This window comes from Adelges cooleyi, unplaced genomic scaffold (genome assembly GCF_023614345.1).
Source record: "Adelges cooleyi isolate 19-005CV unplaced genomic scaffold, UGA_ACOO_1.1 ACOO_flye_CR_arks_rails_tigmint_CR_PRNA_651, whole genome shotgun sequence".
Lineage (NCBI taxonomy): Eukaryota > Metazoa > Arthropoda > Insecta > Hemiptera > Adelgidae > Adelges > Adelges cooleyi.
Window position 1 is genome coordinate 403,354 of NW_026096352.1, and position 15,388 is coordinate 418,741.

The following is a 15,388-nucleotide window of genomic DNA, read 5'->3' on the forward strand; positions in this document are numbered from 1 at the left end:
GGTTGGAAATACTCCCGTGAAAAAAAATTCAAAAATTAAATCATAAACATTATTCTTCACGATAACGGATACCACTTGAATTAATACTAACGGATGGAAATTTAACTTACACCATTCAACTGTTGTTGAACTATAATTATATAAAAACAATGTCTGGAAATTATTCTAGTGGTACGATAATTCCTCTTAAGAGCTACTGTTAACGCGTGTATTAAAAAACTTAAAACGATTGACTCGTACATAAAATGACTACATAAATAAATAAATACAAATTGTCGTTGTTATCTGGCCTTTTTTGCCCGACTTATTGCACTTGTATATTTTCTGTTTCCAATAGTTATTGTGGTAGAAAATAACGTCACTCGCATCTGGTATCACATATTGAATGTGTTTCAATATATTTTTTTTTTTGTCGTTCCGAGATTATCAACTAACAAGTAATGGTTTTAGACTGGTTGTTTGGATCAAACGACGGTCGATCTAGGGTCGTTAAAGCATTGCCGTTCATTGGGAAATTCGTCAATAGCGATGCCGTTGTACAGGCGGAGATGGCGACTTCGTTGTATTCCGGTTATAAGTATATATACATATATATTGAAACAGCATTTACTGGAAACGCGCTTAATGAATTTTGGTGAAATTTGAACAGAGTAAGTCTTAATGACGGAATTTTCGAAACGTGGATCCCATTCGCCAATCCCACAGAAACAACGTTGGATTTTTGTTGGGGCCTGACGACGTTGGCTTTGAGTACTTACGCGTTTCGCAGATCGTCAAAGATAGCGGCACAGTATTTCAGACAAAGATGGGGTATGTAAAAAAAAATAATTCATTTTTCATGCAACGTGCAAGTGTAAAAAAACTATCATCGCAAGTTAAGATTTATTATTACTGCGATATTAAAGACGTCGTATTACTTAATATAAATATTATATAAATGTAGGCATTTAAAAAGCTGGGCACATTGCGTCTTGGAAAATGCACTCACTGGGAAATATTAAGAATTTATTCATTCATATGTATTTGCATGCATTTGTTCTGCTACCAGGGACCAATTTATAGATCCTCAGATATGTTTCAAACGCCTATAATTAATTTGTTGCAAACAATGTTATCCAAAAATGCTTATACAAATATGCAAAGTGTATGTGGATAAACCTGATTTTATAATATTATATTTTTAAGTACTCATTTAAGTTTGCTTATACGGAACATCCGTAATTATGCTCTAAGGCTGCTTATCGCCTCAGAAAAAAAACATGTTTGGTACAAAAGTAGAGCCTGAATGCGGTCTGCGTTATAAACGTTAAAAATAAATATAGGTTCCTCTTTGCAATGTAACCATATAATTGTACACATTTTAGGTTTATCTCAAGCTATGTCAACTATGTTTTCCCTAAATACAGCTAGGCACGTGCAATGCGCTTACTCGGCCCAAGATAGTTTTAAAGAAAAAACACTAATTATTTAATCGGAGGTGATATCATTTTAGAGTGAATACCATATTTGACATCAGAATTTTACTTCCTACTTTGTATTGAAACAAAGTACTTTAAAAATTCTTTAACAGCAACTACTATATTATTATATTCTTCTAGGAAATATTTTGAAAAACATTTATGACATTCACTCCAAGAAGTAATCATTTTTCGAATTTATAATAATTTTGCTCTAAATCCTTCATTTAACCGGTAAAACGCATTTTGCTTTGTATTAGATTCTATGCTAGATAATCGTACAACGTATTTTTTGATAAGCAAGTCTAATTTCTAACCACGAATAAAGAAGCGTTTATTGGGTTTGCAATAGTATTACACTGTATTGTAGCTACTGCATTACGCTATGGAATTTTTTTTTAAGCACAAGAAAATTATATCTAATATAAATAGGTACCAAATAACGCTTGTAAATGAGTTATTTATTATTATTATATAACGGAAGATATTAAGTTGTTATCGCTGAAGAATCAAACTTTAATTTTATTGTTTTACAATCAATAGATTAAGAACATTTTACATTTCCATTTGTAGGAACACCAGTGCTAGTACGCGAAACATCCGTTATATCGGCTTATGAAACCTTTACCCATCCAATTACAACGTTAAAAAATATACGGAAAAGGACTGAGCTGAAAACGTTTTTGAAAAACCTAATGTTTTCTCGCGAAGTGGAAACAAAGTACACGTAAGAAAAATACACTTATTGATATTCCATTTAAATTTCAACAGCTGATAAAGCACGGGATCGCATCATCTTTGGTTACGAAATTTTGTATTGTCATATTAGTTTTTAATATTGTTTACATGCATGTTATTTGTTTTTTTTTTTATCAGTGAGTTATTTGATGATTTTTTTATAAGAAGACGCGCTCAGGATCCGTTCAGAAACTTGTTCATTCACGGACCGCCAGGAAATGGAAAATCATTGTTGGCAAAAGTACTATTTTCAACATAATATTGTTGTCATTTACATTTATATTTCACAGATATTTTTCTTATCGTAGAGACTAGCTTTGAACGTCGACATAGACTATATGGTAATGGCCGGTACGGACCTAGCGCCTTTGGGACGTCACATGGCCACACGAATGCAAGAGATGTTCCAATGGATTCAAAGACACAAAGCGCCCATTTTGCTGATCGTCGACGAATCCGAAGTGTTCCTAGGGAAACGCCACGTGGAAGACTTTAGGGCGGCTTTGGATGTATTTTTTAGAAATACCGCCAAGCCGTCGAACAAGTGAGTAAACATGTAGGTACGCATTTGGGTTTTTTTCAGATGTATTCCAATTTCCAAGTATGATATTATGCTAGATTTGCACGTGACTGGCACTTGGTTGTGCCGAAAGTTTACCGATTCCACACGCACTTTCTTCCCGAAATAAGAAAAAACTTCACATAACTTTGTCGAATTTTTCGTTTTAACTTTGACACGTTTACAATTTCTCTGAAAACTTAACTTAACTAAATGACCTTGCGAAGCAGGTCTACCACCTTAGCTAGTTATAAAAATATAATATAACTACTTCTAGTAACTCCTGTAACTGTATTTTCCCTAAAAATCAAACACCGTTCAACAACCGCGGTTGTTTTAGTACCCACTACCCCAGCAGTAGTACCAACCCACTCTACTAGACCAATGGCGTATACATGGTTTCAGTTTGATGCTGTCGTTGGTGGCCAACGACCCAAAAAACATGGACGGGGAAGTGTACTACCGGATGGACGACATTGTAAACGTGACGTTACCCGACGAGACGCTTCGCGAGCAGTTATTGCAGTTCTTCGTGAAAAAGCACATGCCGCCGTCCGAGCACAGCGATAGCCACCAGTTGCTGTTGGATTTGTGCAGCGAAGTGACTTCGATGACGGACACCATGTCTTGCCGGGACATCGAAAAACTGGTCATGTCGTGGAAAAGTGTTTTGGACAACAATTCAGACACGCTTGGCCGTCGGGACAAGATTTTAAAATGTTGCCAATACGCCGTTGAACAGCAAAACATCAAGGTAGGTTTGGCGGGCGGGCAAAATTCAACATTATTATGTTGAACTTTAAAAGTTGATACCATATATATATATATATATATATACAGGGCGATCAACTTATCGTGAACCACTTACTATCTCACTGGTGTTGAATTTTTCAATTGAATTTATTTTTCCCATGTTTTTTTATACATTGTGATCTCAATTTCTCGCAATTTTTTTTCGTTTCTACCTCCCTCCCAACTAGGTTTTTTTGATAGCACCTTTTGAACTTAAATGATAACACATACCTTTCGTTAACTGTTTAAATAGAGAATAATTTACTAAAAATGTTGACTGGATGATAACCGTATAAGAGTTTTTCACAGCATGCTTGACATGGATTTAAAACATTTTTTCATGTAAATATATGTTAAAGTAAAATAGAAAAAGGTACCCTTTAAAGTGATTTTAGAGATAAAACACCTAAAACAAAAAAATATAGTGGACAAGATTTCCGAAGGAACCTTTTATGCGTTTTCCATTATTTACAATGCATAGGTCAATATAATGAATGCCAAAATACATTTGGTAAAACTTTTTAAAATATTTGTAACTTTTTGTCTGATCGATATTTTGAAAAACGCATATGAGGTTTCATCAGAAATCTTGCTTTCTAATTTTTTACTTTAGGTGATTTATCTTTGAAAGGTACTTTTATGCGTTTTGTGTAAAAATGTTTGTATCATTGAAAATCATTTTAACGACGTCCTTCTAGCATATGCTTACAATAATATAACATGAATAATATCATATTAACAATTGTTAAGGGAAGCAACAGAAACCTTACAGAGAAAATTTTAAAGTCTATTTAAAAGTTTAATTATAGGAATCCAATAGGTGTAATCTTAAGTTTAATAATTTTCTTTGAGATTTTAGGCGAGGGCCTAAAGTAAGATTCTTTTTACAATAAGACCTAGATATTTGTTTTTCGTCGTAGAAAGTTTCTTTAAACACAATATTATGCTAAGAATTTAAACTGGAAGGGACATGGACAGAGTCATCGGCGTTTAATTTAATTTTCCAGTTGTAAGACTAAATATTAATTTAATCCATGTCAAAGTGGAGGATGGGGAAGCCATAAGAGGAGATCACTATTTTAGATCAAGATAGCTTTTAAAAGAAACTCTTAGTATTTACACTATGCTACTAGAATACATTGCCTAAAAATTGTTTTAAAAAACACTTTCAAATATTGACTAGCAATCAAACTTTTTGAGAAATATTAGATTTTCTAAAAAAAAACAAAAATTTAAAATTAGGGAAAATCCTAATACTGTGTTTATAAACATATATTATTGTTTGTTTAATGGTTTTTATTTATATTTATTTTTCACAACATATATAGTTTCATACCAAAGCGAATTTTTTTTAAGGGTTTCACGATAGTACTTTATAGATACAACATAGTAATTAATAATACCATTTTGGTGTTTGTAGAATTTGTTGCTAGAACGCAAAAAAGGAGTAACCAAGAAGTCATCGGCTATCAATACACTAGCGGTTGGTCATCCGAAAACCGAAGAAGTTACTAGTAAACAAGAAGTTAGTAGTAAACAAGTAAGTTATATTGTATTTTTTTTTTTTGTCAAATCATAGATGTCAATTTTTTTTTAATCTCCCCTAAAATTGAAATAAACACGAAAGAGAAATTCGAATTTTCTACTGAGTTTCAAAAAAAAAAAAAAAAAATACTAAAAAAAATATGGAAGTGTGAGACTAGTCTGAATTCAGTGAAAAATGTAGATAAACAAATTATTAAAATACATTTCAGAACAATTTTCAAACGAACAGAAGATGTTAAAAATACAATTGGTGTTTTTTTTTTACAACGTTGAAGGGGTTTAAAAAAAATTATGTATTAAACAAATATTAGATTGGATGGATTCGGTTCCACCGAAAACAATTGACTCTCGTTTTATCATTATCGTTTTAATATTAATCCTATGTAATCTGTTCGCCCAAACATTTTTTTTTGCCGGATTTTTCATACACAACTTATCTTTACAATTAAAATTTCACCCTAACATTAATGTAGGTACAATATTTATTTAGAATGTGAACAGTCAACTATCGCTTTTCAACATTATTATCTTTAAATATTTCAGGAGCCCAAACAGAAGGCATCTACTACACAAATAAAACAAGCGGCACCTAAAATACGCCACCAATGGTAGTTTATCAAATAATAATTATATTGTAAAGGTTTGTTCGGTTTGATTTGATTGTAGTGGTGCGTATTACCTCACTGATTATAATAATTATGTATTAAGTGAGCAATAAACAATATTTTTAATATTTACAATGTATAGGTATTACAAATGTAATATAATTTCTTATGAGAAATTACATTTTAGCTGTTCTCTTTGCTAAAAACAAAGGTATATAATTTAATATACCTAAAGGAAAAAAAAATAAATTTAATAACTGTATTAAGTTTCCCTTGAAAAAATACTTATATATATTATATACTTATATATATTCATCTGTATACATACTTTTATGTTAGCAGAAGATACCAACAGACGTTAAAACAAAAAAGCAAGTATACACATAGCGCACAAAAAAACAATATACATTTTGTCTTTATTTTGTCATGTTTTTTATTCGTGTACATTTACTGGCTTTAATAAATTATTATTTGTGTAACATTATAGATATAATATCATTCTATATATTTATAGACAAAATCTATTATATATTTCTTAATTTTAATTTACAAACTTTAAATACTGTATTATTTTACTTTCGTTTGTAACCGTAATGTTAAGCTAAAAGTAGTAAGTATAAAATTTGAATATTGTTATACAACTTAAACTAAAGTGTCTCCATTAGGAAAAAATGACAAAATTGCAATTATTTTAAGAGAAAATAAATGCCTTGTCCTCAATAAATCGTCCTGTATGGTCAATAAAATAAGGCTAAAGATAAATTTTGTAATGTCAAACATTATTAACGCGATCCAAAATGGTGGTCCATGTTTAGATTTTGTTTGTAAAAAAAAAAACATTCGATTAAACCTACTTAAACCAATTTGTCAAAAATTTAACTGTTTCAACCAAAAAGGAGTTTTCTTTTAAAAACACCAACCTGAGAAGCATTGTACACTTCAATACACAAATATATATGTAATAATTTAATTTATATTTTAAAACTTATGTAATAGCTACACAACTCAAGTGATGACAACCTAAATGGTATAAGTAAGTTTTATTAAATTAATTTAAAGGAGGTTGACAATAAAAAATTGTATTTCGAGCGCAACCATTAGTAAGAGTTTATAAATTGACTTTATTATAGGACACATTACAGCAATATATAGTTATTAGGTACTCATGCTATTACGCCTCTGCGGTTAACCGAGATCTGACTGTTGTCTATATTGTATTTATATTATACATAATGTAAGCAGGTATAGTTGTATTTTAATTTAAAAAAAATAGATAATAACATTATTGTATTAAATTAATATAATTAAATAGTAAATATATATTTATATAGAAACTCATATACATATTAAAACAATTATTAACAAATGGTTGTAGTGTTTAAATTTTTTACAAACATTGAAATTCTTTAAGAGCGTAATTAAAACAGGTAATCTTTTGCATAAAATAGTAGCTGTGCAATCAAATATAATAAAATGTGTATTAAATAATTAAATTGTATTTACATAGTTTGCAAAATGTAGAGAAAAAAATTTTAATTTAACAAAATATGAACATTGCAATTGTTTTCTGACGGCAATGTATCGTATGGTGATTTAGGATCAATATGTTAGGGCTTACACAAGCCCCGAACACAAAAAAAAAAGATACAACACAATAATAAAAATAATCATATTTAGATAAAAATGATGTTTTAAATAGTATTACGTATAATTTGATAATTAGTACTAAAATAGTAAAATAGTAATTTTATGGATTTACAATAAAAGGCATCCGTATAGATAATATTAAAATTAAATAACCACACGTCAAATAGAAAAATTATTTAAAAAACAAAATTTATAAAGATATCAAGATTGGCTAAACCAGAAATAAATATTTCAGTTTATATAATACAAATCAAATATCTAGCTATTTTTTTTTTACAATTTTAATTTTCAATAAATATGTAAGAGTATTTTTCTGGGTACTTTTATTTCTTAATGAGGAAAATGTTTAAAATCAACATAAAATGATAAACTCAAATTTGTTTTTCAGTGACTCAAATAAATTATAGTTACCTAAATGTAACAGTTATTAAACATTTTAATTGACGAAAAATGTTATCATCTATTTTACTAAAATGATTGTTTAGAAAAAATTATCAACACTTTCACCTTGCCAAACCACCGATGTTTATAATTAATCCAGACATTAAATTTTTATTAATGTGTTATGTTTGATTAGGCTTAAAACTCATTATATTATATTGATTTTTTTTTTTAAATTTAAATACAGAAAATAATAAGGAATTTATAAATTTATTTAAGTTATATTATAGTTTAGCGTTGTTAATTAAAAAGCACAATATGGATTTATTTTTCGTTCAAATTATTGAAAACATAAAATTTTAAAAGCATAAAATAAAAAAAACTTATTATTAAATAAGTGCCTTTTGTTAACGATTTCATTGTTTACAAGATAAATTGATAAATAAGACTATACGGTTTTAAACAATGTGTATAGTACGTTTTTTAAAATATTTTTCCATTTGTGTAAATTGAATTGACAATTGGGGATAAAATTAAAAACAATGTAAAATTCAATAACAATTGATTCAGTCATATTACTAAGTACAAACAAAAGTTTTAACACCACCATAGTACATAATATAATCCGCCCATCACCTTAATGGATGTAACCACTTTCACAGTCCCCCCTTAAAAAAAAAAAAAAATGTGATGTTATTTGTAGTAATTAGCATTATTTATCCACTTCTTGGTTATTTACGGCTGCACTTTTTTCTGGAGCTTTTGCGGAATCGGTTGTGTTGTCGGTGGTTTCAGTCTTGAATTCTTCACTCGATGAAAGTTTATCATCAGCACTGTCTTTAGTTTTATCAGCCTGTTTGCTGTTTTCAAGGTGGGATTTGTTTGAAGCAGAATCTTCATCGTCTGTGTAGTAGCCGTGTGATTCACCAGGTTTCAAAAGGCGACCGACATAATCATATTTTTCTAAACAAAAACCAGAATTATATAAATTATAGATAAACTATTTTCTGTCTTTTTTTATAAAACACCACATTATTATAAATATTAAATTTAATTTTAAAATTCTTTTTTATTTTAATAATTTAAAATGTCTTCTTTAATTCAGTCAAATAGAAAAAAAGGTCTAAGGGTCATGCTAATTTTGGTTTGATTTCGACTCGGCAACATTATTACACAAACTATGGAGAATATTTTTTAATAAAATGATGGAAATTAAAAAAAATTAATTTAAAATAATTATATTCCTACAAAAATAATAAACAATGAATGATAACAAAATCAATTGTAAATAATAATAAATTCATTGATTGGAATAACAAAAAATGAATAATTTGAAACAAAATAACAAACAACAAATAGTTTTGTCATAAATAAATATTTAAATAAAAGATAACGTTTTATTTGTCACTTCTACTGGATAGAGAAAAATCATTCGAATAATGCCCCTCGGTTTCAAAAGAAATAATATATAATTATGGGCCTACTTTTTTATCATCCAGTTTTTAATTTAATTTTAAAAGTTTTAAAGAATAGATTTTGAGTATATCACATGCTTTGTAAAGAGTATAGTTGACTCAATGTACACTTTTGTACCTATTGTAAAGTATTTAGTTAAAAAAAATATATATATATTTTTTAGTGAAATCAGAATTACATCTTAATACGATATAAATTTGATTTGCAAAGACTAAATTTCAAATCAGCACACTTATAATGCATATTTGACACTTTTGAGCATAGATTTGTCTGTAATGATTATTTCTAGTTTTAGTACCATATTAATAAGTATAATAATTATTATAAAAAATGTTTTTTTTATTATTATCTTTAATCGTGTTTACCAGTATGAGCTAAAGAAAATAATACACGATATCAAAAAAGTATTAAACTATAATTCTGGTTATAAAATATTGTCCAAAATTGTTTTTCTAAATTTGAAAACGCCACCAAAATATCTGTAATTCAATGTTATCCTGTATATATATATATATATATATATATATATATACTACTTTTTTAAATAATTAACCTATCTGAAATGTTATTTATATTATGTCAAACTGCTATTTGAAAACTTGGTTAAAATTGTTTAGCCGATTTCAATAAAGGCATACATTGCATATTTCAATGCCTTTATTAACATCCGAGCTCTAGTTATAATATTATTATTAGTAGTGTTATTTGTGATTTACAATTTTTTTTTATACGGTCTTCATTAGTAAATGATAACTCAATAACATTCTTCGTTCTTGTTATTTTTTTTTTCTTCATTTTATTCCTTATCAAATATAAATATTTTTTTAAATTACACAACTGATAATTATTTTTATCATTACAAAGTTTATTAGATCATCAACTTTAAATACACACACAATATTGTTTATGCATTCCATTTTTATTTTTATTTTATTAGCTAATTTAGTTTTTTGTATTTATCATTTTTGCTAATGATAACTATCTAAATACAGTTTAAATAAATTGTAAAAATTGAATTTATCAATACTTTGAGTAGGAAGTTTAACTTCTAGGAACTTTTTTTTTACATTCAACCTATTCTCACATATTATCAATTGCTATACATAAGAGACAATCATTTTCTGTGAAAGTAATTAACTGTTTTTTTTTTTAATGTTGAAAACATTATTAAAAAAATTGATCTACTGAAAATGTTGAATTATTGGAATTTATGATTAATCGAATATAACTGGTTACCACCATCAATAACCAATTTTGAATATTTATTTTTAGACCACTTGTTTTTAATTCTGTATTTTACTTACCCGGCCGTAGAGAGAGGTGTGGGGTAATATTATTTTTGCCTACAAACTACATCACGGCAATTTTCTTTCTTTTTTTAAACTTTAAAATGTTAATAGCGTTAAAAGAACTTTTAACTGATTTTCAACTGTTAGCAGATTCTACATTAAATAAGGTTTCAAAATATACGGGCTGTCATTTGAATCTTTTAAGTTAATAAAAATATAGACAAATATAAAATTTAAAAAAAAATGCATTATTAAAATATTGTTTAAAAGTTATCATTAAGTTATAATTTCAAGTACGCAAGAAGTGTCGAAGAAAACAAAAAAAAGGGGCATTTGCTGTCTATCCCAATCACATACGTAGTATAGGAATTTAGTTGCTCTTTATTCATCTGGAATTTCATTAAAAATGATTTAAGTCGATACTAAATTAAACAATGAATGACACTTAAGTAGGCGATCCAAAAAATAACCCAACTGATACTAATTTTATTCTCTTCAAAATACTCTCCATTGTTGTAACACACTTGTCCTCTCTGTTTTCACTGCTCGAAACATCAATTCAAGTTTGACGCACTATCATTTTACATTTCAGAAATAAAAAAAGGTATGAATAAAATGGACAAAGTGGTCAAGTCATCCATAAAAAGATATTCTCAGGAATTCAAATCTGTGTGATCGATTTTTACTTTGAAACAAAAGTAAAATGTTTTGCGTTATATGGATAGTGATAGGAAACACCGCTTTTCAGAGTTTTTAATTATGGAATTTAATTTTATATACCTATGAGATTAATCAATTTCGCCATGACTATAACCACAAAATGACAATTAACTCTGATGTCTCAACCTAATAGTTCCTTTACATAATATATTACGGTAAAGATAATAATTATACAATTTGTTATTTATTGTACAACAATGTAGTTTGAATAAAACAAATATCCTTACCTTTGAATTGAGTTTCCCATTCTAACATTGATTCTAGTTCCAAGGAATTTAAGTCACTTAGGTCATCGTACTCATCTTTGCCGCTAACTGAAAATGTGGCCAGTCCTCGAGAAGCATCGTGTCCGCCAAACGTAGAATAAACCCCACCTGTTTGAAAATATAAGATCGCGACAAATAAAAACGTGTTTCCAAGTCGGAAAATATATAGAAATAGAACGCCAGTCATTACCCGGTCCGTAGAAATGTTTCCCTTTGGTGACGTCGAAAACTTTGCCGTTGATAGCGACCAATATGCGTCCATCGCCTTTGGTGCCGTCAAACTCGCGAAGTTCTTCGATTGTAAAATCTCTCTTTTTCATTTTCGGCAGCGAGGTGTCAACGTATTCGGCTTGTTCGGGTTCATTGCGTTTCATGAATATTTTCACCAGCAAATACGTAATGAGACCGACCAGACAACCGTTGAGCAACACTTTCAGCCAAAATCCCACACTGTAAACGTCGTAGAACACACCTTCGCCCTCCAGGGCACCGTCTTCGGTGTTCAACGACATAGTCGGCCGGACAACACACGAATGTAATGCAATAATAATATTATAAAACCCACTCACACTGTGCAATACAACCACGACGGACGGCGTCTCGAAACGACCGGGTGACCGATTTCAATGAGAACGCACAAATTGAATATTTTTTTCGCCTAAATGACGTAACCAACACTGACGAGACCGAAATCAAATACCGCAGGTATAAAGAATCGAACAATTATTTGTTTCAACGCGAACGGTAATATTATGAAAAACGATAATCCAACGTGGGGATACCGGATCGCGTTTGCGGCGTTCGACTAACGTGACTTTCTGCTGTGGTCTGCGCTTTATAATATTGTTGATTACATTGGTCAATTAAAAATAAAACTATTAACGCGAGGTATTGGGACGTACGCGGTACGATGCGATTTTAGTTTGCTCTACTACAATATGATAAGACCGCCGCTGCCGAACACATTAATGAGATAAATGAACATAATATTATTATTCAAAACGTAATAGTGAAGGTGAAACCGACCGACGTGCGCGTTGTCTATTGCGCAGTTATCATCGCGTGTGTGTGTGTGTGTGAAAAAACAATAACAAAACTTAATATTACGATGATGATGATGTTACCTACTACTAACCCAGGCCGCGGGCTATAGGCTACAGTTGTTGCGCAATGTAAAAATAATGTGTATTATATTATACCCATCAGTTATGATCGTTATTAATTTAACATTCGGAAAAGAAATATTATTTTTAATTGTCCGGGCTCGTCGTCGTTGACCTTGTTTCGGCCGAAGACGAGACTGAATAATTAAAATATTCTCTACCTGTATTCAATGTATATTCTCACTCGGGAAATATTATAATTATAATATTTTCATTAGAAAATATGCTAAACTTTAGCGATTTGCAATTCTAATGTTTAAAAACGCGTCCATTTTCCGTCGGCCGCTGACGGCGTTCGTAGGTCGAGCTGTTGCCTGTTACCTCCAGCCGATTTTTTACACCCTCCATGAGTTTTCTGATCACGCTTCTGGTAACCGTGGTTATGTTTGATTTTCAAATGTTGTCGGTGTGATAACGTTTTGTTTTCCCTCTTCGTCGTTACATTTAATTTGTTGATAACGAAAATTGGATAAAACCCAAAATCAAAATGTCAATTTCCTAATATTACGGTATTATTACTGCTTATTATGATTTTTATAATATTTATTTTTTATGAACTACTTGGTAAGATACTCCAGCATTAGTTATTACTATAGATTTTACAAAGAAATTCTACTACATAATAAAAAAAATGAAATAAAAATGTCCCCGAGGACTGAAAAAAGTGTACAATTACATAACTAACGAATCCAAATAATTGAACGAAACCAAATATTGAAAATATTAAGGTAATAGTGCTACAATTTATCGTATTCTGAATTAATAATTACTATTGTATGACCAGTCAATTTGAAAAAAAAAATTAATTTTACGAATATTAAGCGAACGCTCTGCGCTTAATGTCACTCTGTTAGCCACAAGCTTTTGAGCTATTTTCACTCAATTCACCAATTGGTTAATAACCAATATAGCTTGTTGTAGGTTATTTACTATTTACCCTCTAACAAGTGACATGCCAGCGACCATGTTGCTTTTATCCAGGAAATAAAAGAAAAAACGAATAATGTTGTACTTTAAAGTAGTAGAACATGGTTTAGTACTTGGTAGTATATTATTTTTATACAGATAAGTACAATATAATTGTACTTCCTTATTTGTAATTCTTATTTGTTACTTCTTTATTGTAATAATTACTAATTTAATAATATTAAATATAATAAATGTTTTATTCCATTGTAAAATATGCGGTTTATGATGAAATAATGTACACAATACTGAGAGAGAAAAAAGAGAAAATACAATATAATAGTATGTCCTACATTTTAATTTATCTAAAACAATATAAAAATTGTTCACGACCAAATTTATGCAAAAAGAAAACATTTTTATTATGAAAAAACAAGACGCTCATATTTTATTTACAACATAAACTGAAAAATATATGCGAGGAATTTAATAACAAGAAAAGGGATGTAAAAGCTTATAAATTCTACATGTTTCATTATATTTTTTATCCTTATTTTGGGTTTTCCTCTAGTGTTTTTTCATTGTTAGCTAATAATTCCATACACATTTTTAGTACAAACTTTTTCACGATCCCAAATTGTTGTAGCCTTATGTTGACTATAAATGTAAAATATTTATCTCTTTTTTTTTTTATCACTATCTGCATAAAAAGAAAAAACACAAAAAATAATTAAAACAGTTACAATAGTTAATTATTACACCACTATGTAAAATTACTATTATATGATATACTTACATAAATGTTTTGTTTTGTAATTTTACTGTGCTTAATCATTACCGTACACTATATTTTATGACCTTCGAGGTTTATTCAAACAAGAATTATACCTTAGCTGGTGCAACGTAATATGGATTTTGTCAATGGGTTTCACCACAGAAACTACCTTTGAAGAAACAAATCGGTCGCGATGAAAAAAGTATCCCTAAAATTATATATATATTTTATATATTAAATAAAAAAACACAGAAATATCTATTGCTGTGAAATTTATAATAATATTATTCTACTTTAAGTAGAACTACATTCGATAGATTGTCGGATTAGAAAATGATTATTTAAAATTGTTGCCTACCGCCCAAAATACCATTAAACATTTCAATTGTTTGAAAAAATATTTTTACCAACTTCTTTTTGAAGGCCATTATTATCTGAAATTCAATATTTTCTGAACTAAATTTGTTTGTAGTAGCCGAGTTGTAGAAAGATGCTTAAGTATGCTAAATAGAGGTAATATTATTCTGACTGTGTTGATAACTTATACCGCTCTTACCAAACACTAATTACACTCTCCCTTTTACACTGTTGTGTCTGAAAACAAATCATCGTACAAATTGACAGATTTCTCAAGCAGTTATATCTTAAAGAGCATGTCATAACAGCTATGTTTAAATTATTTTGTATGTATATACCAAATGACACCCAAAAATCTATTAAAATAACGACCAAATTATATAATATCGTTTTGAATAGCTAATATGGAATGCCCTGTTGCTGCATGAACCATCATTTTAAGCTTTTGGTTGTTTGTACCAACAAATAGCTTAGTTTTAAAGATAATTTAACAACACTGAAATTATAAATTCATTAAAACTCTGGTTGGCGCAAACGACCGTGACATTATACACTATTAGTGGTTTTTTACACGATTCCAAATAGAGTTACGGACAAATTATACTATTAACTTTCTAAAAACAATATATATTTTTTTTAATCGGACATTTTACACATTAGAAGAAAATAAAACAATTATTTCTTTTGACAAAGTTATTCTCTGAGTAACACA

General features: G+C 29.1%; 2 protein-coding genes across 2 annotated transcripts; one reads left to right on the plus strand and one right to left on the minus strand.

The window, feature by feature from the left end:
- Positions 1-475: 475 nt before the first annotated feature.
- LOC126844772 (ATPase family AAA domain-containing protein 3-like) lies at positions 476-6,138 on the plus strand. The gene is made up of 9 exons (XM_050583172.1): positions 476-577; positions 650-810; positions 2,031-2,184; positions 2,334-2,436; positions 2,504-2,739; positions 3,160-3,508; positions 4,967-5,086; positions 5,635-5,759; positions 6,039-6,138. The coding sequence occupies exons 1-8, from the start codon at positions 549-551 to the stop codon at positions 5,701-5,703; spliced, it is 1,221 nt and encodes a 406-aa protein (XP_050439129.1). The 5' UTR covers positions 476-548; the 3' UTR covers positions 5,704-5,759; positions 6,039-6,138.
- Positions 6,139-8,373: 2,235 nt separating this feature from the next.
- LOC126844579 (membrane-associated progesterone receptor component 1) lies at positions 8,374-12,485 on the minus strand. Its single transcript, XM_050582869.1, has 3 exons — positions 11,666-12,485; positions 11,437-11,583; positions 8,374-8,687 (listed from the first exon to the last, which is right to left on the minus strand). The coding sequence occupies exons 1-3, from the start codon at positions 11,985-11,987 to the stop codon at positions 8,437-8,439; spliced, it is 720 nt and encodes a 239-aa protein (XP_050438826.1). The 5' UTR covers positions 11,988-12,485; the 3' UTR covers positions 8,374-8,436.
- Positions 12,486-15,388: the final 2,903 nt, after the last annotated feature.